General features: G+C 32.9%; 1 protein-coding gene across 3 annotated transcripts in view; it reads right to left on the reverse strand.

Annotated features, from left to right (window-relative positions):
* The window catches only part of LOC105348806 (long-chain-fatty-acid--CoA ligase 5), a 25418-nt gene extending 1693 nt beyond the window's left edge, over window positions 1–23725 (reverse strand). The window contains exons 1-19 of one of the 3 annotated variants that reach the window (XM_034459000.2): window positions 23594–23725; window positions 21590–21780; window positions 20961–21069; window positions 20512–20579; window positions 18823–18924; window positions 18412–18511; window positions 16958–17130; window positions 16646–16678; window positions 16393–16444; window positions 13489–13562; window positions 10735–10812; window positions 10503–10637; window positions 9139–9221; window positions 7991–8141; window positions 7608–7680; window positions 7247–7335; window positions 3975–4091; window positions 2266–2319; window positions 2077–2166 (exon numbers count right to left, since the gene is read on the reverse strand). In XM_034459000.2, coding sequence (XP_034314891.2) covers window positions 2077–2166; window positions 2266–2319; window positions 3975–4091; window positions 7247–7335; window positions 7608–7680; window positions 7991–8141; window positions 9139–9221; window positions 10503–10637; window positions 10735–10812; window positions 13489–13562; window positions 16393–16444; window positions 16646–16678; window positions 16958–17130; window positions 18412–18511; window positions 18823–18924; window positions 20512–20579; window positions 20961–21069; window positions 21590–21757 — 1749 coding nt within the window. In that variant the 5' untranslated portion in view covers window positions 21758–21780; window positions 23594–23725. The other 2 variants (XM_034459003.2, XM_034459002.2) reach the window with 2 other exon arrangements.
* Window positions 23726–24518: the final 793 nt, after the last annotated feature.

Here is a 24518-nt window from a genome sequence, read left to right on the forward strand (position 1 = left end):
AGACGCTTAATTTGTATTCGGAATATATAAGGGGCAGGAACTACAGGCAGTAGGATGGTAAGATTAAAATTGGTCTGCTTCACACTTCAGTGCTTACAGTTGACCTCAAGTAAACCCGGAGTGGACCCATATTTTCAAAAAGTAAACCCAAATTAAACCCCCAAGTAAACCCGGGATTTAGTTGCTGGTGTTAGGTTGAGTCTGATCAGTACTGTACACATGATAACATATATGTAAATGATCTCTCAGAGAAAACTTGTTTAAAACCCTGATTCATCTGATCGTCTATTAATTTTTGATAGAGAATTGTTATGCACACTACTTCATTGATTTTTGTTGCTGTTGATTAATCAGCATTTAAGGTCAAGATCTAGCAAATGATTCCAGACTGTATTCTTTATATATACATGTATAGAGTGTAGAGCGGATACGATGCCCCTGTGGTCCAAATTAGATCTGTACACTCTTCCATTCGTTTATGATGGATATTCAGTAGCATGATACAATATTTCTTATTAATAATTTATATAAATAGTGCCTGTTTGGGAGGGTAACAGTTGAAATTGACACCCCGAGAAAACCATTGTCAACCGACGCAAAGCGGAGGTTGACAATTTAATTTCTACCTATGTTATATGATATAACATAATTTTGGGCAGTTTACGCTTTATAAAACGCAAATCGGTTAATAAAAAAGCGTAAACTGTTCTAAGTTATGTTATACTCGTATAACTTAGGTAAAAATTAAATTTATTCCTTATAATTTAATTTTCTACTATTTAAATCAGATAATAAGGCCCATATATTAGTTAAAATATGTTTATTTGTACAGAATTTAAACGTAACGTCAAGCGAATTAATACCTTTCACACACACGTCGTATTGTGACGTAGGCAAGTTATGTTATACGATAAATATGAATTTTTTTAGCCAATCATATGAGGCGTTACAATCAGAATTAGATTATATAGGAATAACGTGAATTCTAAGGCGAACTGTACGCGCATGATTTTCGCGCATGTAACAATTCGTAATGTTACCCGTTGCTAACGCTGATGGTAATAGAACAGATTATGAACTGCATCTAAACCATGCAATCAGATTTCAGTATTTAACATGAAAGTACAAGAAATCATATTGACGCAAGCGTCAAATGGGCCGCAAAAAATATAACTGTTGTATGAATCATTGGTTGTTTACATAAAACATACCACAAAGAAGAAAATAAAAGTTGGTTGTACTAATTTTTATGGTAAATTCTAATATACTTTCAGCAACTTGTTTTGAAGTTTGACATTTTACTATTATCATAAAAATTCGAGTTCATTACTGTATGAAGTAATGAAGAACATATTGATTTGTACATTACTGTAATACAATAAGTTTAACTCATCTTTTTTCTCTTGGAGATTATGTATTTAAAACCATTTTTTGTTGCATTGTATTGAATGAAAACTTAATGCATTAGTTTATATGATTTTAAGGGACCACATGATAAAATAGTAATGGATTAGTTCAAATTTTCCAGTCAATTCAAATTTTCATTTCTGTCATATTTTTGCGTAAATAATTGATATGGATATAATTTCATGATAATTTCTACCACATTTGACATGGAAATATAATAATTACACAAACAAAGTAATTTTATTTGAAACTGCACATAAAAATTCAAATATATCATTTATATAAAATTTAATGACATTCAGGTCTTTAGTATTTCGGGTCTATAGTATGTCCCGCATACCGATCCCGATGCATTGTTTTGAAAAGAATGAAGAACTCCGAAATTTTCCGAATAGATTATAGTCTCGATAAAAACGCGCCAAACACGACAGTCTACTAAGTATGACCTATTTTTCATTTACGAGTAAAACCAAAAATATGTGATATTTTTTATAAGGCATAAAATATATTTCTACATGCAAATTTACTTTCAATTCATAAAAAGAAGCAAAATATTAATTCTATTAAAAAAGAACTATCCCGCAGAAACGCAGTAACACTATTTAAATGTATATCAAATAACGGACCGCCTTCCGGCGGCCCGTAATAACAATAAGAATTGTTATGTACCTTGAGGCTGTTGCCATCCACAAATGCTTGTGCCACAAATTGACTTCTACCATAACAGTTCTCTATTTTTTCTGTGGCTATGTATTCCCCCTAAAAAAAAAAACCCCAACGAATGAGCAAGGTTTCATTGTGGAATAATTTCTTTTAAAATTCCCATCATTTTGTGCTTATAATAGAGTGAATACCAACCTGTGAAAGTTTAAAAATATTCTTCTTTCTGTCAATGATTTTCAGTGTACCATTCTGAAATTGATAAAAGCAAATATTAAATTCTAATTATATGTGTTCTGGGATAATTAATTTATTCACAACATAAACCTAAAAAATAAAGATCAATCAATTTTAACTAGAACTGTCCTAATGGGACTAATACCCCCGCTAGGCTAATTTCAAATGGGAAAAATAATTGAATTGAATAATAATTAAGGTTTGGAACACATACAAAAAAAAATTCTAGAAATGTAAAAAAAAAAAAAAATAGTTAACAAAGAAAAATCAAAATTGTCAGAATTTCACTGTAAATACATATCTATAACAGTAATACATTTACAAATGTATGTATTTGATGATATATTTTTTTAATTTAATTGATTTAAAGAAAAACCAACAAAATGACAATAACCCCTCCCTTTGCAGTGAATAGAAATACCGGTAGCCAAGCAATGCTCTTCTGTTGATAAAACTTTCAATATCTTTCTAATAACAGTCTTGACAGATGCAATTAGTTGTTTCAAATTTTCCTCACTTTCTCCTATGGCACAATTGAACTCCATATCAGAAAATTGATCCCATAGGACTATGATTTTCTTTGATGAGCTTGTTAAATTTAATAAACTCCCAAAAATTACCATAATTACCATACTATGTAAAAATATGTAAAAAAGAAAATTTAATATTACAAACAATTTTAAAATTGCCAAAACACTACAATCATATCAGTAATTTTGAATTTCATTTGAATTAATGCCCAATAGGGTCACTTCACGAATTACTTGACAAATAAATTTAAACAACCTTTAAAAATAGTTTAACTTCTTTATTAATAATTATATTATTTATTTCCTTATAATGATAGACCTTTTGGTTTACATGAAACAGTTTTAAAATAGCCCCAAAACCATCACCCATTTTACAGATTATCAATTTCCCCTAAACACATGCTCCATCTGAACCATGGCTCAGATAATGGCTCCCTTGGGACAAATGAATTCAGCCACACTTGTCTTTGATGTTCTCATTAGCTCCTAAGAATTTATCATTGACAAACAAAAACTTTTGCATTGTCAGTTGATAGAATACTTATAAAAAATAATTTTTTTTTTATTAATTAAGACATAAAGACAAAAAACTCCATCTGGATGTATTTATATAAATATATTTTAGAGTGTTTTCTATTAATTAATTAATAAAATCTGTGAGGATTACCTCCCTTACTTTTCAACATTAGTGTACAATATATAGAATAAGGAAAATGAAAACTGTCATAAAATCATTAAATCTTGTCTGATCTTAAAAAAAATTGCAGGTGCACATCTTCAGATGGTGTTCAACATATGTACAAATTTTCAAACTGTTCCATGCAGTAATAAAAAATTCTATAGGGGGGACAAAGTTGCGTCTACAGACAGACGGACAGACAGACAGACGGACGGACAGACAGACGGACAGGGTGAAACCAATATACCCCCCTAAACTTCGTTTGCGGGGGTATAAAAATCATGACAATTGTATAAAACTCACCATTACATGTACATGCATATTGACCATTAATTTACTTTTAACTTCACGTTAAAATAAACAATCAGGTCTCCTCTTTGTTTTCTTTACAAATAAATATTTATCAAAATATTTTCTAAGAAGAAGTACAGGAATTTTAATAAGCAATTCATGTAACATACTGGTAGCCACTGTCCAATATCTCCTGTGTGAAGCCACCCATCATCATCAATTGTTTCCTTTGTCTTCTCTTCATTTTTAAAGTAACCAATGAATGTGGATGGGCCATAGCTGCAGATCTAGATCAAATGAAATATGTTAATATCAAATAAATACTATCAAAGACAAAAGTTTAGAATGCCTGTAATTTAAAAGAAATGTAAAATAAACAAGAGGCCCATGGGCCACATCGCTCACCTGAACAGCAGTTCCTTGTAACATTACATTTCGTAGCATATGCTTTTTCTATTTTAAACATTGAACCCCTTTATGGGGACCCAGTTATGGTCCTAGGTTTATGGTTGGCTTGAACAACATAAATAGTAACATAGGAATGAAAATGTGTAGCACTGCGGTGGGACCGCACGTACACAACCTGAAAAACTTAACGTAGAAGAGTTCCACTTCAAGAGGAATAACTCTCAGACTGTACAGAACATCAAGAAAGATAACTCTTGGTTCCACTACATTAGAGTTTACACAATTTGAGGATCCTTGCATAGTAATCTCACAAACTGTAGCATTATAGTTCTCGAGAAAAACTTTTTAAAACATTTTCAATATATCTTTCTATGTTAAACTTTGAACCCCTCTTGGGGCTACAGTATTAGTCCAGTGCTAAAGTTTTAATTATTTGGAATCTACATTATTTAAGGATGCTTGCATAGTTATCTCACAAGCTGAAGCATTATAGTTCCCTAGAAAAAGTTATTTCAACATTTTCCCTCTATATTTCTATGCTAAACTTTTTGAACACCTCTTGGGGCCCCAGTATAAGATTGAGGTCACGGCTTTTATAATTTCGAATCTACACTATTTGAGGGTGCTTACGTAGTTATCTGACAAATTGATGCATTGTAGTTCTCGAAAAGAAGATTTTTAACATTTTCCATATATACCGGTACTTCTACATTTAACTTTAAACCCATCTTGGGTCCCTAGTATTAGTCCAGGGGTCACTATTTTAAAACTGTCGAACCTTCATTATCCAAGGTTGTATGCATGATAGTAATCTCACAAATTGAGGCATTGTAGTTCTCGAGAAGAAGATTTTTTAACATGTTACCTTTATATTTCTATAATAAACTTTGACCCCATCTTGGGGCCCCAGTATTGGTCCAGGGGTCACAATTTTACCAATTAGGAATCTACATAAGCGAAGGATGCATGCATAAAAATTCCACAAACTAAAACATTGTAGTTCTTGAGAAGAAAATTTTTAAACTTTTCCTTTATGTCTTTTAAAATGTTTAAATTTTGAACTCCTCTTGGTGCCCATCAATTGTCCGGGAATTACAATTTTTTGAATCTACATTATTTAAGGATGTACATGTATGCATAGCAATATCCCAAACAGTTGCACTATAGTTCTTGAGAAGAAGATTTTAAAATATTTTCCTATATATGTTAAAATCTAAACCCCTACTGGGGCCCCACTTTTTGTTCGGGGGTCACAATTTTTACCATCTTCACTATATATACAACCTTTTGTGTATGTATTGGCATTTTTGGTGAAGTGGTTTTTGAGAAGAAAATTTTTAAACGTTTTTCATATGTAGTTCTATGTTAAACCCCGCCTGGGGCCCCAGTTTTGGTCCGAGGGTCACGATTTTTACAATTTAGAATCTTCACTATATATAAAACCTTTTGTGTAAATATTGGCATTTCTAGTGCAGTGGTTCTTGAGAAGAAGATTTTTTAAACATTTTCCTATGTATTTCTATGTTAAACTTTGAACCTCGCCTGGGGCCCCAGTTTTGGTCCGAGGGTCACGATTTTTACAATTTAGAATCTTCACTATATATACAAGCTTTTGTGTAAATATTGGCATTTCTGGTGCAGTGGTTCTTGAGAAGAAGATTTTTTAAACATTTCCCTATGTATTTCTATGTTAAACTTTGAACCCCTCCTGGGGCCCCAGTTTTGGTCCGAGGGTCACGATTTTTACAATTTAGAATTTTCACTATATATACAAGGTTTTGTGTAAATATTGGCATTTCTGGTGCAGTGGTTCTTGAGAAGAAGATTTTTTAAAAATTGTCCTATGTATTTCTATTTTAAACTTTGAACCCCGCCTGGGGCCCCAGTTTTGGTCCGAGGGTCACGATTTTTACAATTTAGGATCTTCACTATATATACAAGCTTTTGTGTAAATATTGGCATTTCTGGTGCAGTGGTTCTTGAGAAGAAGATTTTTTAAACATTTTCCTATGTATTTCTATGTTAAACTTTGAACCCCGCCTGGGGCCCCAGTTTTGGTCCGAGGGTCACGATTTTTACAATTTAGAATCTTCACTATATATACAAGTTTTTGTGTAAATATTGGCATTTCTAGTGCAGTGGTTCTTGAGAAGAAGATTTTTTAAACATTTTCCATATGTAGTTCTATGTTAAACTTTGAACCCCGCCTGGGGCCCCAGTTTTGGTCCGAGGGTCACGATTTTTACAATTTAGCATCTTCACTATATATAAAAGCTTTTGTGTAAATATAGGCATTTCTGGTGCAGTCGTTCATGAGAAGAAGATTTTTTAAACATTTTCCTATCTTTTATGTTTAAATTTGAACCTCATCTGGGGCCCCAGTTTTGGTCCGAGGGTCACGATTTTTACAATTTAGAATCTTCACTATATATAAAAGCTTTTGTGTAAATATTGGCATTTCTGGTGCAGTGGTTCTTGAGAAGAAGATTTTTAAAGACATGCACCCTATACTTACTGTTTCGCAATTATCTCCCTTTTGAAAAGGGCTGTGCCCTTTATTTTAACAATTTTTAACCCCCTTTCCATAAGGATGCTTTGTACCAAATTTGGTTAAATTTGGCCCAGTGGTTTTTGAGAAGAAGTTGAAAATGTGAAAAGTTTACGGACGGACGGACAGACGGACGGACGGACGGACGACGGACAACGGGTGATCAGAAAAGCTCACTTGAACCTTCGGTTCAGGTGAGCTAAAAACCTATAATTATTAATTTCTTTTTAATTTTTATTTCCGATTTTTTATGACATATTGATAACTAAAGCTTAAGGTTTACTTTCAATGTTAGGACAAATCATGTATTTCTACCAAAGTTATTGGCAAGGTCTTGTTTTCAGACTGCAGGGCCAGCAATTTGGATGCAAGTTGCAATTCAGAATACTTTAAGGTTCAAAAACCATTTAAAAATATAATGTACCGTAATGATCTATGTAGGGTCAGACAATAATAATTAATTTTTTAATAAATCAAACAACATACCTCTCCTTTATTGTCCTTAGCATAATAACCCATCTCGGGTACATCAACAAGTTTTACTTTGCAACATGGAAGTGGACAACCAACATGGCCTATAATAGGAGTTGTATTTAAATATAAGGTTAATTCAGGAATTGGTAAGAACCATATCAAAGACTGGGGTGTTCACACATCAGTATTTCAATTTGTTAAAATTTAAACAAAAATTAACTTTCAGAATAGAGAGAAAGAGTGAATGTGAAAACATTAACAAATATATAATTACCAGTATTAATAACGTTAAATTATCCATTTGTAATGAGGTATACAGCTTATAATCAAAATTGTTTTTAGTGTAAATTAAACTATACGAAAACAGTGTAACCTGTTGATGGGTCTCCTGCTATACTGAAAGTGATCCCAGCCGTGGCCTCTGTCTGTCCATATCCCTCCATCACCTGTATTATACAGGGCAATTAAGCTTTACTTTCAATCTCAGTCTAACTTTTACAAAAGGAATTAATTAATATTTATGTATTGGGGAGTACTGGTAATATGACTTAGTTGGATCAAAGGTGACCTCGTCTATCTATCTGACCAAGTCCCAGTATGTAAAAACTAACATATCTGAAAGTACACATATTGCAGATAGTGTTGTTTTGCCTTTTATTTTTCAAAGAACCCTGGTATAAAAAATCACTTTAATAACAGGGTTTTTTTCTCATTGTATAATCATTTAAAATCACCAAAAATTGCTGCCATTCTTACCACACAACCAAAAGCTGCTCTGATGAAGTTGAAAACTTTGGCCTCCAGTGGAGCTGACCCAGTGATTACAATTTTCACTCTGCCACCCAGTAATTTCTGTACCTTGCCGAAAACCAGTTTATCCCAAATGCTGTCTTTTCTTACTATAAAACTTGAAAAATGAAATAAATAACATAAAAAATATTGTTGATATAAAAGAAGTCTTCCAATTGCTATGTATACTTGTAGAGTATATAGCCTCCCCAAAGTCAAAGGTGAAACACTTTAAATGAGGTAATTGGTGAATTTGGATAAAATGTTTTTGGATACACTGTACTTAAATTTTATATTGATAGTCCAAGAGGAATCATATGACCGATATTCAAAATTCAATTTCCAAATTGTAAAAAGGAGCATCTAAATTGGAATCAATTCTTGTGTATTCAATATTTTTTAACTTAAAAAGAAGAACATTGAAAAATATGTAACGGGTATCTTTCCATGTTCTTAACTTTTATGGGACACTTGGGAAAGTGAACTTTATTTGAGCATTGAATGCTTATTTTTGGATGCCGTCAGTCATATAACACACCAGGCTGTGCAGACAAATTGAATAACCACTAACATGCCTTATGATAATTTGTCTGCACAGCCTAGTGTGTTATACATGTAGGACCAACAACATCCAAAAATAAGCATTCAATGCTTATATTAATATTCATATTGATGTTTACTTGAACCAAATATTTGTGTATCGTCGCTTTAAAGCTATTATATACACTCTTAGTCATGGATATGAAACATACATGGAACAGTCATATTAACATGTTATTTAGTTCGCTTCCACAACTAAAAAATATAGTACATGTACCAGAAAATTTGTGGAGAAAAATTTCTTTCATTAAGGAATAGATATGATTTAACAATTATTTTTCATAAGTGCATACTAAATTGGTTAGGTAAGTTTGAACGTTTTGTTTAATCTTACAATAATAATAAATATATTCAAAATGCGTGATGGCATTTATACTTGTGCTCATGCACTGAGACAAGGCTGAGTGTTAAATTTTACAGGAAATTGAACATCTCAGATTTCCAATGCAAACATTAGGGGAAATGTACATGAATGTAAATATGTAGAAAGTAAAATTTTGGATAAAAAATAAAACCTTTCAACTTCTTTGGTCTTAGCTTTCACAGCCCACTCCAAAAGCTTCGATTTTAGTGCACTGCCTTGAACACTATTAACAATCTGAAAAAAAAATTGTCTTAAAATTACGATTTATTATAATATTAAATCAAAAACTCATTTTATTCATAATGCATTGGCGTTGATTTTGCTATTGTGTTGTCACAATGTTGCACATGCCAAAACCAGACATGAGTATTTTGTCAGGAAATCTATTTTTAATATAGTAAGGTTTATAAACTTTCTAATCTATTTTTAGTATACTGGCACTGTACCAGTTATCGGCTAAAATTTAATGTTTTCTTTTCGTATTTTCTTATTTCTTGATATTTTTGGATAAAACTTGCCATACTTTAAAAAATGAACTCCTTATTTATCAATCTGTTAGTTTATATCATTTTTTAGAACCGCAAACATCTTGTTTTGTAATTTTTATCAGGCCCCGAATTTGCCGAGATTTTACAATCTACTGTACCAGTTATCGGCTTCGTGATAATAACATAGTAAAATCCCTGTACATGTTGATTTTATACTCTGCTAAATGAAATTTGAATTATGTCCCTTGTGGGGTCAGACTAAAGTAGTCGGGGTTGTGATACATTATAAACAAAACTCATAAAATTACTCGTTTATTATCATACGGTAATTCACCAAATTGTACACTATTGCGCAGTTAGGCGTTCAACTGCGCTACGAATCTCTCGGAAATTAATGAATTCCTTTTGATTATACATGTTATATGTATTTATATTATATGTCAAATCAAAGAAGGGATATAATAACGTATCACAAAGGGGTAATATTCTATTTTTAACTTATTATGTCATTTTCCCCACTGCTGAAAGTGCAAAGATGTAAAATCAGCGGTGAACAATGATCGTTTAAGCTCATGTATAAAACATATTCAAGAAAGTTTTCAAGCAAACCTACTTTTCTTTATTCGAAAAAGACGACTGAATCAAAAAATCTTGGATTGTCCCGTGCTACAAACCCTAATTCTCATTTTAGCCGATAACTAGTCTTAGCCGATAACTGGTACAGTACCAGTAGTGAGGTTTAAAAATTTTCTTTCATTTAATAGTATAGTAAGTTTTATAACAGAATTTATGGCACAGTCACACCACAACAATCAACCAATCATACACTTGGAAATAATATGATATTACCGGTATAATAAAATGCTTGAATTATTATTTAAAATTATAATAAAATGCTTTATTGATTTGGATTACTGGCGATAACTATGTTCCTGATTCAATTACGGTATAGACCTACATACATTAAAAGATTATATCTACCAAATAAATACAATTGCATTCAGTCAGTTTTTCTTTTAATGCCTACCCTGTCATAGATTCTGTTTAAAAGTCTGGGGACAGTGATAAAGAGAGTGGGTTTTAATGCCTGCATATCATCTGTCAACAACTTCACATCTCCACGGAAAAATCCTATTCTACATCCATGCATAAAACAAATAATCTGAAAAATAAATACAAGAGCATCAAATTACCAATTCTTTCTTTTCATTCATGAAAATTTCCCCTCAAAAAAATATATTGAATAAATCAATACGTGCCTGCATCCCTCTCTCAAACATGTGAGCCAAAGGAAGATACGAAATATGAACATCATTGCTATTCACTGATATGGCCATCTAGTAAGGGAAAAAAATCATATTATTCAAATTTGGTGTGGAAAATTTAAAGAGAAGATATGTGAAAAAAAAACCCCAACAAGATATCTGTGAGCCAATGCTCACTAGTGATACCCCCGCTCTGATGTGAATATGCAAAATAAGCAAAGTCGACATTTAACAGAAAGCTGGCATCCGATTGGTACAGAAATATATCCCAAAATATGGCATGCCTAAACAAATAGTGTGTTAAAATTTCAAGCATCTGCAATAAATAGCTGCTGAGAAATCTTTGAGGAAAATTTGTTTGAAAATTTTGGCTAAAATAAACAAAGTACTCATCTAACAGGAAGTTGACATCTGATTGGTACAAACAAATATCCCACAATATGGCATATGCCTTAACAAACACTGTATAAAAATTTCAAGATTCTGTGATAAATAGCTGCTGAGAAATCTTTGACGAAAATTTGTTTGAAAATTTTGGCTAAAAATAAACAAAGGAAGTTGACGTCCAATTGATACAAAAATATATCCCACAATATGGCATGCCAAAACAAATAGTGTGTTAAAATTTCAAGCATCTGCAATTAATAGCTGCTGAGAAATCTTTGACGGAAATTTGTTTGAAAATTTTGGCTAAAAATAAACAAAGTACTCATTAAACAGGAAGTTGACGTCCAATTGGTACAAAAATACATCCCACGATATAGCATGCCTATACAAATACTGTGTAAAAATTTCAAGCATCTGCGATAAACAGTTGCAGAGAATTCTTTGACAAAAATTTGTTTGAAAATTTTTGCTAAAAATAAACAAAGTTGTCATTTAACAGGAAGTTGACATCTGATTGGTACAAAAATATATCCCACGATACGGCATGCCTATACAAATACTGTGTAAAAATTTCAAGCATCTGCGATAAACAGTTGCAGAGAATACTTTGACAAAAATTTGTTTGAAAATTTTTGCTAAAAATAAACAAAGTCGTCATTAAACAGGAAGTTGACGTCTGATTGGTACAAAAATATATCCCATGATATGGCATGCCTATACAAATATTGTGTAAAAATTTCAGGCATCTGCGATAAATAGTTGCTGAAATAAATGCGACAGAAATTTTTGTTACAGACAGACAGACAGACAGACACACAAGGGTAAAACAGTATACCCCCCTCTCCTTCAGAGCCGGGGTATAAAAAGCATGATAAATTAAAGCTATAAACCCCTTTTAATCATGCAGGTTTTGTTTAAATAGTTGCTTGGTCTGAAAGTGTTTTCTTCCCAGATTCTCACCAATTTAAAATATATTTTAGCACTACATGTAGCTGCCTTAGAGTTAAATTTAATGTGCCATTGTAGTTAAACCTCTTTGGCTTAAATTGGTAAATATTCTATAGAATTTTCATATTTCAACTCGAACACAAGTGACACATAAAAGTTAGTGACCATGAAAAACATATTGAGCATATATAATTTAATATATTTTACACTTATATGTAGGTTTCCCGACATGTTGTATGTAGCAGTAAAGGTTTTCTATTCGACTTGTTTATGTCTGTGCCAGGACTATCCCGACCACTGACTTGTTAATGTGCCGCTGTCATAAACAAAATATTAATACCCAAGTAATATTTTGCTCAATTATTTGTTGGAATTTGTTCAATGTTTATGTCAATTTTCACTAAAACCTGTCACTTAGAAAGGAAATTACATGGTTTGTCTCAATAATTTCAGAATATTTCAATGTAGATACTCATTTACTACTGTAGCGCAACAATTGACAAAAAATTATTCAAATACATGATTATAGTTACGGATGGATATTGTATACTATACTATACATTTGTAAAATTTATTTAACTTGACCTATTATACCAGGAGATGATATACATAGGCTATGCCTGTTGTCCAATCCTATTGAATTTATATAATAAAATATGTTTAAATTAATAATTTCAGAACAACCCTTGTAAATCTGACCCTAATTACCAAGAAATTAAGTTTAAGGTTCCATTTGCACACATGTATGTACATAGGTATACTGTTTATGTACATGTAGTTTGTTTCAATGCTCAGTAAATATGGATATTAAATTTATTAAAAAAATTATGAATTTAAATATATAAATATTTTAATATGGCATCACTTTTTGTCTCATCACTGGGAACTATAAAAACAGGACTTAATATTAATAGAACCGTTTTAACAAGAGCTTGGACTTTGAGTAGTTGTGTCAAACAGCAATGTGACTTAGGCCTGTCTATTTAAATTGCTGGCCTCTCAGCCATGGCTCTTTGAAATCAACAATATTTGTCTGGTTTTTGAGCTAAGACTACACAGTCTGTGTATATTTCGCTTGAAACCGCGTCATTTTTAACTTGTTTTGTTGCTAAAAATAGATAGCTACGTCCAACTAAAAGTCAAATGTCTTGTTAAAATGGTTCTAAATGTAATTCATGCTCCTCTGACCCCAATAAATGGTACATTTCAATATACTTTCTGATTACTGGCAGTTTTGTAGTTTCTTGGAAAAAGTTTGTTATTGCTGAAATATCAAAAGCCTGATAACAAAAAGCTAATGAAGTAAAGAATGCAAAGAGTTCCTAAAAATGGCTACAGGAGCCTTACACAGTATTCATTATAATGGTAATTGTTTGAATTACTCTACCAAAATCAAATTTAAATCAGACTCACCAAAGCAGTCTTTGCCACAGCTGACATGTTACTTATCAGGTTGGCATGTGTCAACATTACACCTTTAGGATCACCTAAAATTTACAATATAAAAATGAATTACAGTCAAACTTTGTTATCTCGAACTAGATGGGACTGTTTAAAAACTTTGAGATATCCGAGTATTCGAGATATCAAGGGTAAAACACTTTTATAAACAAGAGGCCCAGGGGCCACATCGCTCACCTGAGCAACAATTGCCTTAATTCTGATCAAATTAGCATTACAGTATCAAACTATCTTGACAACTAAGTACAGTAGATCTTGCTAAAAAATTGAAAATCTGCCAATTTTTATCCACCTCTTTCTTTTGGTAAATACCAAGCCCCTTTTGTTTTTGTACCTGTAAGAAGATTTTTCTCTATTCCTATATACCCCCCCCCCCCATTTTGTGGCCCCACTTTTCTCTAGGGTATCACGGTTTCATCAAACTTATATCTGCATAACCTGTGTTATCACACTAAGTACTAAGTTTTGGACCGAAAAACTTTCCCAGAATATTTTTAAAGATTTTCTCTATATATTCCTATGTAAAAATTCAAACCACCATCACAGCCCCACCCTACCACTAGGGACTGTGATTTTGAATTTACACTCCCCAAGGATGCCTCTACACAAGTTATAGCTTTTCTGGCCAAATGGTCTTTAAAAAGAAGATTTTTAAAGATTTTCTCTATATATTCCTATGTAAAAATTCATCCCCCACTGTGGCCTCACCATACCATTGGACTATTATTTTAACAAACTTGAATCTATACAATTTGGAAATGCTCTCACTCAGATTTGGGCTTTCCTGGCCTAATAGTTTTGAGAAGAAGATTTTTTTAGAGATTTTCTCTATGTATAAAAATGTATCCCCCATTGTGGCCCCACCCTACCCCCAGGGACCATGATTTGAACAAACTTGAATCTACATTATCTGAGGATGGTTACCCGCCAATTTGAGCTTTCTTTGTCAAATAGTTTTTGAGAAGAAGATTTTTAAAGATTTTCTCTATATATTCCAATGTAAAACTTGATCCCCCATTGTGGCCCCACCCTACCCCCAGGGACCATAATTTGAACAAACTTGAATCTACACTACCTGAGGATGCTTTCATTTAAATTTGAGCTTTCATGGCCTAATAGTTTTTGAGAAGAAGATTTTTAATATATATTCCTATGTTAAACTTGATCCCCCCATCATGGCCACACCCTACGTAAAACTTGATCCCCCGATTTTGGCCCCACCCTACCCCCGGGGACCATGATTTGAACAAGCTTGAATCTACACTACCTGAAGATGATTCCATTATAATTTGAGCTTTTCTGGCCTAATAGTTTTTGCGAAGAAGATTTTTTAAGATTTTCTCTATATATTCCTTTGTAAAAATTCATCCCCCTATTGTGGCCCCACCCTACCCCCGGGGACCATGATTTGAACAAACTTGAATCTACACTACCTGAAGATGACTCCAATTGAAATTGAGCTTTTCTGGCCTAATTGTTTTTGAGAAGAAGATTTTTTAGAGATTTTCTCTATATAATCCTTTGTAAAACTTGATCCCCCAATTGTGGCCCCACCCTACCCCTGGGGACCATGATTTGAACAAATTTGAATTTACACTACCTGTGGATGCTCCTATTTTAATTTGAGCTTTTCTGGCCAAATAGTTTTTGAGAAGAAGATTTTTAAAGATGTTCTCTATATATTCCTATGTAAAACTTGATCCCCCAATTGTGGCCCCACCCTACCCCCGGGGACTATGATTTGAACAAATTTGAATTTACACTACCTGTGGGTGCTCCTATTTTAATTTGAGCTTTTCTGGCCAAATAGTTTTTGAGAAGAAGATTTTCAAAGATGTTCTCTATATATTCCTATGTAAAACTTGATCCCCCAATTGTGGCCCCACCCTACCCCCGGGGACCATGATTTGAACAAATTTGAATCTACACTACCTGTGGATGCTCCTATTTTAATTTGAGCTTTTCTGGCCAAATAGTTTTTGAGAAGAAGATTTTTAAAGATTTTCTCTATATATTTCTATGTAAAACTTGATCCCCTTCTTGTGGCCCCTCCCTACCACTGGGGACCATGATTTGAACAAACTTGAATCTACACTACCTGATGATGCCTCCACACAAGTTTTAGCTTTTCAGGCCAAATAGTTTTTGAGAAGAAGATTTTTGAAAAATACCAACAAATTTTCAATAATTCTCAATTGTCTCCCCTTTAAAGAGGGCGTGGCCCTTCATTTGAACAAACTTGAATCCCCTTCACCTAGTGGTGCTTTGTGCCAAATTTGGTTGAAATCTGCCCAGTGGTTCTTGAGAAGAAGATGAAAATGTGAAAAGTTAACAACGACGACGACGACAACAACAACGACGACAGACAACGGACAAATTGTGATCAGAAAAGCTCACTTGAGCCTTTGGCTCAGGTGAGCTAAAAATAAGTTGTTGGGACTTGAAAATCACTTTGACATATCCATTGTATTCGAGGTATCAGTGTTTGAGATATCGAAGATCAACTCTACCAATATATGTAATCCATCAAAAAAACATTGTTTAGCATTATAAATGATAGCTCCTTTCTAATTAAACATCAATAACATTCAAATAAAATTCTTCTTAACTATGGAAACTTAATTAATAGGGCATGTCAATAGCTAGTAACTTAATGCACCATTGGTTCAAGTTTGAACAGAATCAAGAAGGGCAACTAATCACATAAATTTAATATTTTCAAAGCGTCAGATCCACATTTCACTAAAGTAAATATCACAGGGCTTGAAGTAATGTAAGCAATCAAAATTTTCAGAGACCTTGTGCCATAATTTAAATGCTAATGATGCAAAAGAAGAAAACATTTCTTTACTAAACCTGTTGTGCCACTTGTGTAGCAGATTGTAGCTAAATCTGATTCCTTAGGGGGCTACAAAAAAAACCAAATCAATATTAATATCATGAAATGAAATAGTAAACTTTTATAAAATGGAAACTCAGCTCATATTGCCCTTCTTCTATTAACATAAAGCAAAAGTCACTATGATATGTGCAATGTACTGGGTACAATAAATCTACTTTGTTAACATAGTCTATAAGAGATTTTTATAGTACAAAATCAAGGCCATACCATTGGTTCTTTCAGATTCTTCTTGCCAAGTTCCTGAAAGAAGAATTTAAAAGATCTTTAAAATTCAATGTACAAATTACTGTAACAGTAATTTGGTTTATAAATTCCCAAATAAAAATATTAATATTTGTATATATGTACTTATATGTCACAAATAACCAAACACTTAGACTATCCAACCCCCAGCCCCCACCCCCACCCCCCCCCCAAAAAAAAAACCCAAAAACCCCAAAACAAATAATTTAATAAACAAACAACAGCAGCAAAATCCTTATTGTTAAAGTATAATACAAATCCTTAAATCCTCCTTACCAGGAAATCGCTGAACTGTACCAGATCTACTTTACACTTGGATGCCTCGGTCTTGAGCTCCTCTGAGGGGGTCTCCATCATTATTATACATTTGAGGGAGGGACATTGGTCTGCTTTGGCTAGCAAGTTCTTGGTCTTTTGAGCAGTGTCACAAACCACATATCCAATATCACCTGTCAAATGTATTCTCAAAATCAATGCCTTATGACAGAAATGATAAGAAATTAACAAAACGCAAAGTGCTGGTGTTTACTTCATCTCAAGATTTTAACTACATGTACTTTGACACAACAAAAATAGAGATGTACAACAATTATAACATTTTCTAAACTTCCAAAAGTTGCCTCCCACTGATCATATTCATCTATACCAAAGAAATTCAAAAGAATAATTCCTTACATATTTTACATATTAATATGGTTCTCTTTTTGCTCTGTATAGTTTGCAGAGCAAATCTAAAATTTCTTCATTAGAACTTTTTGGTCACCCCCCCCCCCCCTAAACCCCCCCCCCCTCACTATAGGGGTTATGGCAAAACAGAACCATTTTTACAAAACCTTGGACTTTCAAAGGGATGTAACTATCTGTTTCTTGCATCAAAACAAGTTAAAAATGACCCTGCTTACAAGTGAAATATACACAGACAGGTAGTCTAAGCTCAAAAGCCTGACAAATCTCGCTGATTTCAAAGAGCCATGGCTGAGTGGCCAGTAATGAAATAGACATGAGTCCTACATCACATTGCTGTTTGACACAACTACCCAAAGTCAAAGCTCCAGTTAAAATGATTCAAAATACGCTTGAAACTTCTGAATATATATGTATCTGGTATATGATAAATTCCAAATTAATTTTTCATGTTCTAACCATCATGTTTTTTAGGACCTTTTTTCCATGTACTCTTACAATGAACACCCATTATTTCATGTCCCTCTTTGACCCCCAGGAATTAATTAATAATATAAAAGGAAGCTTAAGTAAAAGTTTTATGCTCTCATGCATCCTTCGTGGCAGAGAGATGATAAGTGAGTAAAAGTTTTGATATTTCTGGGTGTTTTTTCTTGAGAAACTAGATATTTAAAACACTCCACCAGTACCCTATGTTCATTATTCCCTATTATTCAACATCCTTATTTGGAAGAGCTCCTGATCAATGTTTTGAAGAAATTTGAAAGCCCTCCACCTAAAAATGCTTTTAGCCAAATTTGCTTGATATTGACCCACTAGTTCTTGAAAAGATGTTGAAAATGTGTGAAAGATCACAGATAGCCAGACAGATGTAAAACAGGACAAAAAGTAATCAGAACCTCAGGCGAGCTAAAACGTATTCATTGGAGATGAAACAATTCATCTCTCTGTAGACAAGTTAGACCGTTAAATAGGATTTCTTTCCAAAGAGGAGAATTGCAATTAATGTAAAATAAAGAAAATGGCACAGGAAATGACGATTTTACCTTGCTTGATGATGAATTTGCATGCATCAGGTCCCAAGGAATCATAGAGAGGAACAGAGACCATCGAAAACATGCTACATGCCTGCTCTGTAAACACCCACTACAGCAGGAACACAAAAACAGAGTCAATTACTAATGAAACCTTTATGAATTTGTTTTAATGAAATCATTAGTACCGTGAATTTCTAACTGAAGGCAAGGAATTAATATCCACATTTTGAAAGTCCTGCTTTCTTCTGACATTTGTTTACTATATAAAATTACAAAAAAATGCTTGAAGTTTGTTGCTTGCAATTTTAAGATTTTGTGATTTGATACAAAATGTCAGAAAAGCAGAATAAAGAATAACAAGGAATCTACAAAAAATTGTAAATTAAAACCAGCAATTAACAAATGGGTTGAAATATTTACCTCTGGCCTGTTAACACTGTAGATGCCAATGAAAGATGAATCATTTGGTTTTAGACCTCTGGCTAACAAAGCTGAACCAAATGCTTGAGAGTTTTCAAACACCTACAAGTATAAAAGATATTGAAAAACTGAATTGTAAATTATATAAAGCTGCTTTGCTGAAATACAGTTGCATATCAATGTCAAAAACCCTGATATCTTTTATTTTTGAACTACATGAAGTATGAGATCCTTAGGTTTTACTGTATATGCATATATATATATCCTGATAATTGTGTCTAAAATCACCAATTATCTAACAATAGTTCATGGAAGAGAGTTTTGCAGGAATTTTAAATGGTATGTCTGTGGGGATTTAATTTTGTTGTTTAATATTAATTAAATATCAACATGATACATAGAATTAAATTTTGATTGAGGATTAATATTGCTGCTATATTAACACTTGCAAATGTTTTCCCTTATAGAACACTGTTTGCGCAATCCGCTGTTATTCATGCATAACATCGTTATGAGTCCAGAGGTCAAAGTAGCGCATGAAAAATCTAGGCCACTATTTTTTCTATGTGCACAAACTAACCAACTTGTGCTGAAACACACCTATTTAGATATCGTAAAAATTAACATATCTGTATTTTGTTATATGAAATTTTATTCATTCATTTTCTTAAAAAATATAACATTAATTGTGTGGATAAATGATTCGTGTTAGATAACACACTGGGCCTGTAAACAGAATGTTTATGGATCGACATCGTAACGAGTAGTTCTTGAAAATTACAATCGCAATTTGTCAAATGAGTTAATTCACTTAAAATTCATTTCCGACTTTATTACAAGCATCGGTCAAAATTGCAAACGCAACATCACAAACCTTTCGTGTTTAGTCCATTCACGGATCACGGACAAATTTAGCTCCTTGTGCTATTCTGTCCGATTTGTTCCGTAAAAAAGAACTTCGAAGATAAAATAGCATTCCTCTATAATGTCGGAGGAAATCATTATGCTCTTTAATCTGATTCTGCAGTTTCCCCTGAAAATGCCTAAGTAGACTCTAACTGAACTTTCAATCGCTTTGTTTTCAAATTTCTAACCGCTCTGCGATTTCAACAGAGGTGGTACTTTTCCGTCAAGCTTCAATCGTTTTTTTTCAATTGCGCAAGTGAATTTTCTTTTCTGTTTCCCTTTTTAATAATAAAAAAGTGTTGTTTTGTCAAAAGTAGAAAAAAAGTATGAGGAATTGTTATTGTCATAATTTGCAATAAATAATTTGCAATAAATGTAAATATAAGAAATATTTTTGGATGTATATCGGGATATAAATAAGGGTTGGTACATGATCAAATCTTCCATAAAGCCCTTCAGGCTTTATGAGATTTGTTAATAAAATCTAATATAATAATCTAATATAATAATCTAATAAAATATAATAGAATATAATAAATATATGTTAACAATAATATAAATGAGAAACATGCAATCCTCCAAATATTTTTGTGTCTTAACAGCAAAAGTTTTTTTCTTTCCTAAATATGAGAGAGTGAGAGAGAATATGCCTCATCTATATTAACAATATATAGTTGCACTGTATTGTAAAACTTGATTAAGGTTATTCAAATCATTCCTTAAGCCATCCACTGACACACGTTATTTTTGCATTCATTTCAGTGTATTTTTCTGTACTTGTACCTCTTTGTATGTCATCCATTGATACTCTAAATTTGGTCCAGTTCTAGTTCCAAGACATGGTTCATCTCCTGCAAAGTTAGAAAACATAAATGTTCATGTGTAAATAACAATTTGCCATGTACAGGATATGCCTGGCCCCTACACTTTTTATAAATGCACTGGTAAATGTAATGCATTAGAATGACTGGCCACTATCTTTTTTTAATGTACATTTACCTACATCCTAAATGTAGGGTAGTTACTCCACGTAAAGAAAAATAAATGTGCAAACCAATTGGCTCCTCCACTATGATACAATGCTACAAGCCTTTAAGGCATTTTATTACGGTGTTTGGCCATTTGTGATACAATTACGAGATGTCATTAGGACTTGGATAATACAACAGTCCACTATATACAGTCCACTATATACAGGTAGGATAATACAACAGTCCACTATATACAGGTACCTGATATTTTCATTCCTCTTTGAAATGCATCATATAATGTTTTTACATCATCATACAAATTTTTCATCAGTTTCCCATCTTTGATAAACCTGGACAATCTTGTACCATCCTGTAAAAAGTAAAGTACAATTGGCATGTTTTTAATACAATTGTTATTAATTTGCAGGTACATAAAGTCACATTTATGATCAAGTCAAGTTGCAGTTACAATGAATAATCATCATAAATAACAAAAATGAATTCCATATTTACAACTTTTTCTCAGTAGTAAATATGCAAACCATTCCTAAGCTTTTGGAATTGTTTGCATATTTACTATTGAATCCCAAACATTAAATAAAGGAATATAACCTCAATCATTTTTGAAGCATTAATCATCAGATGACATAGATAAAGAAAATGTATACCATAAAAGTGGTTTATACATGTGGGGGAAATTTACACTAGTTACATTGTAAAGCTTACAAAAGTGTAAAATATCCCTGCACATACTGTTACAGAAAATTCAAAGCCTTATAGTCATCAAGGACATAAAAATGATCCATGAATAATTAACATAAGAAATAAGTTTGAATATTTATGAATATATTGATAAAATTAAGGGACAGAGTATAAAATCTTCTCACTACCTCTAAAACAACTGCTTGATCATTGAGATCAATGGTTGGAAGGACGTTTGGTTCTGGTCTTGTGGACAGATAATAGGTGGCAGCAGCAGCAGTTACCGCAGTAACAACACCAGCTCCGATACTTAGGGCTCCAGCGTCACCAAGGAAGGCTGACATTTTCCTGTTCATCTGAATTTCATCAAGAAAGTTTACTTTGAAATGAAAAATATACTACCGGTAGATATTTTAGAATACCTTTAAAGTAAAAACGATCCCCTAATACTTGAAATAACTTAAATCAATGCCATAAGATACCTGTAAAAATTTGCGTTACAAAAATGTTTAAATTATGCATATCTAAACTATAAAATTTGATCTTTTGTATATTTACTTAGGATCACCTTCATCTGGAAGCACATTTTATTAAAAAATCATTTAATTAGTATACTTATACAATGTATACTTGTAATTTTTTATTTTTCATATTTTGGGTTTTTTTCATACAAATACAAATAATTGGAATTTTTCTTTGTCCAAGGGGCATAACTCTGTCAAAAAATGCTTGATTGTACCCAAAATCGAACTTGACCTAGATATTATTATGATAAACCTGTATACTAAATTTTATATGAATATGTGCATCCACTGCGAAGAAAATGAATGGAAACTGCAAATAATTGGAATGTTGCATAAAGAGACTGATCAACTATTATTTTTATTTAGTGCACCGTTTCTATATGATGTACATTGAGAGAGTTTTATAACTAAAATAATATTTTAAACACTGTTGAGGATTTATCAATAAAAAAGAATTTAGCCTAAAGGATATCTGAAATTTTTGAGAAATTATTTCTATGAAAACATGAAAATAATCTTTCTTTTTTTTTTATACTGCCAGATTCAACTGAATGTATTTAGAACAGCTGAATAAAAAATGAAATTAAGCTCCAGTGTTACAGTAATCACAAAGTCTTTCATGCGTTGGAATAGATAAGACTTAGTGTCTGCCTTTTTCTACGGCAAGGCTGTTTGCACTTAATTTTAAACTACTGAAACTGATCTCCCTGCTTACAAAAAAAAACTTACAAAAATCTAAAACATATCCTCACAACATACATCAGGGTTTCTGATCAGTTCACTTGCTCACGGGACCCCTGATACTGTGAGGATAGTGTAAAAAGTGTACACTTTTGAGCAACTTATACGAACGAAGCAACAAAGGGGGGGGGGGGGGGGGAGGGGGGGTCCCCACACGTAGCAGACATTTTGCTTCGGCAGACAATTTACACATACAAATTTGAACAGCCCCAAACCCACCACCACCCCCACCCCCCAATCCAACCCTCACTTTAAGATAGTTTGTTTAAAAAGATTAATTGGGAAATTAACGAATGTAGTTTTATCATAGAAACTGAGGATACGACACAACACAACTTACACCACCACCCCCCCCCCCCCCCCACCAAAAAAAAAATAATTAAAAACCAGGTCAAGTCTAACCCCTAACTCCGACCCTTTCAAAAACGATATGCTAGGTGCATGTATATTTTTAGGACTTAAAAACATGAGGAATTGCATATGAAGTCGTTCAAGTGTATAACGAAATAGGCTTAAACATACTGCAGTGGTAATCTGAGAACACGGTGGGTTCAATTGAAAATGGGCCGTGCACTTTGTGAACAAGTTTACGAGTAGACCTAGGCCTAGGCCTAGGCAGGGACGTATATACTATAGTCCATTCACAGGCCACAGGCAACGTACACTGTAACACGATTTTTACAGTTTTACACACAAGTGACTAATACACGTCAAATGAACGACTACGTAGAAAGTAGGCCTACATAAAATAATTTGAAGAAACAAATGTGTTCGAATCCTATTAATATTAAAGTTATACAGTGGCCCAAGTGCAAGAACTGACCTACATAACAACCCATGATCATGATGATGTGCATGGAAAGCATTAACATACATTAAAAAAAACAATACGTACACGACTACAAAACGTACTCCAGATTAGCTTACCTGCTTCTAGTTATTCGCGTCTGTGCAATTGTAAACATGATATCGAGGGTAAGGTTCACTGCGCGGAGGGGGAGTTGAGGTCTACCATGTGACAATCACCGAAACAAGGGGTACATGGGCCGTTATGCTCACCTGACAATGTAGTAAAACTGTCTTAGTCTTTAATCTTTCATTCTCCAATCTTTATTGTTGTTATCTCAAATTTGGACTCGGATTTAGATAGATAACAGCTAGTATAGAGCTCTCCTATACTGTGAGAGAGATTAACAATAGTGTAAGGATTGATAATGAACAAAATACAGTTTAACATACCAGCAGATAAGACAAAATGATTCCGTTGGTATCAAAGAAGTAGACCTATAGCCATTAGTAGTCTGGATCGTCCATCCAAATACATTCCTACCATAAACACTGATAAAGAGAAGGCTACGGATAGATCTGTTAATTCTCATATAGATTACGTGTGTAAATTACCATCCTCACAATGTCAGGGGTCCTGAGTCCACTCGTGTCCGTGTCCCACCAAACCAATGAGATGCTTTTTTTTTTTTTTTTTTTTAATAAAGTGCTTTCTTTGGTGATTCATGCGGGATATCAAGGTGAAAACATTGCAGAAAAAAACACAACTTTTTTCCTGCAATGATCGTTAACTTCATAACCCGCAAGAATCATCAAAGAAAGCATTTTATTGTTTATATTCACATCTGTCTTCTAATAAATTAATAAGTAAGTTCAATAAACTAAATTATTGTAAATGTAAGTTTCGACCAATCAACGGGGTGCTTAGATTAAAATCCTGTTAGTTTCTATAGAGCAATGAATTACATGTAGCTATAAGTATAAAATTTTTTAGAGGGAATCATACTCGGTAGATGTAAATATATAATAATGCCTTTTAAAAGAATATTGTATGGGAGAATGTGTG

Source organism: Magallana gigas, chromosome 7, assembly GCF_963853765.1.
Source record: "Magallana gigas chromosome 7, xbMagGiga1.1, whole genome shotgun sequence".
NCBI classification, from domain to species: Eukaryota; Metazoa; Mollusca; class Bivalvia; order Ostreida; family Ostreidae; genus Magallana; species Magallana gigas.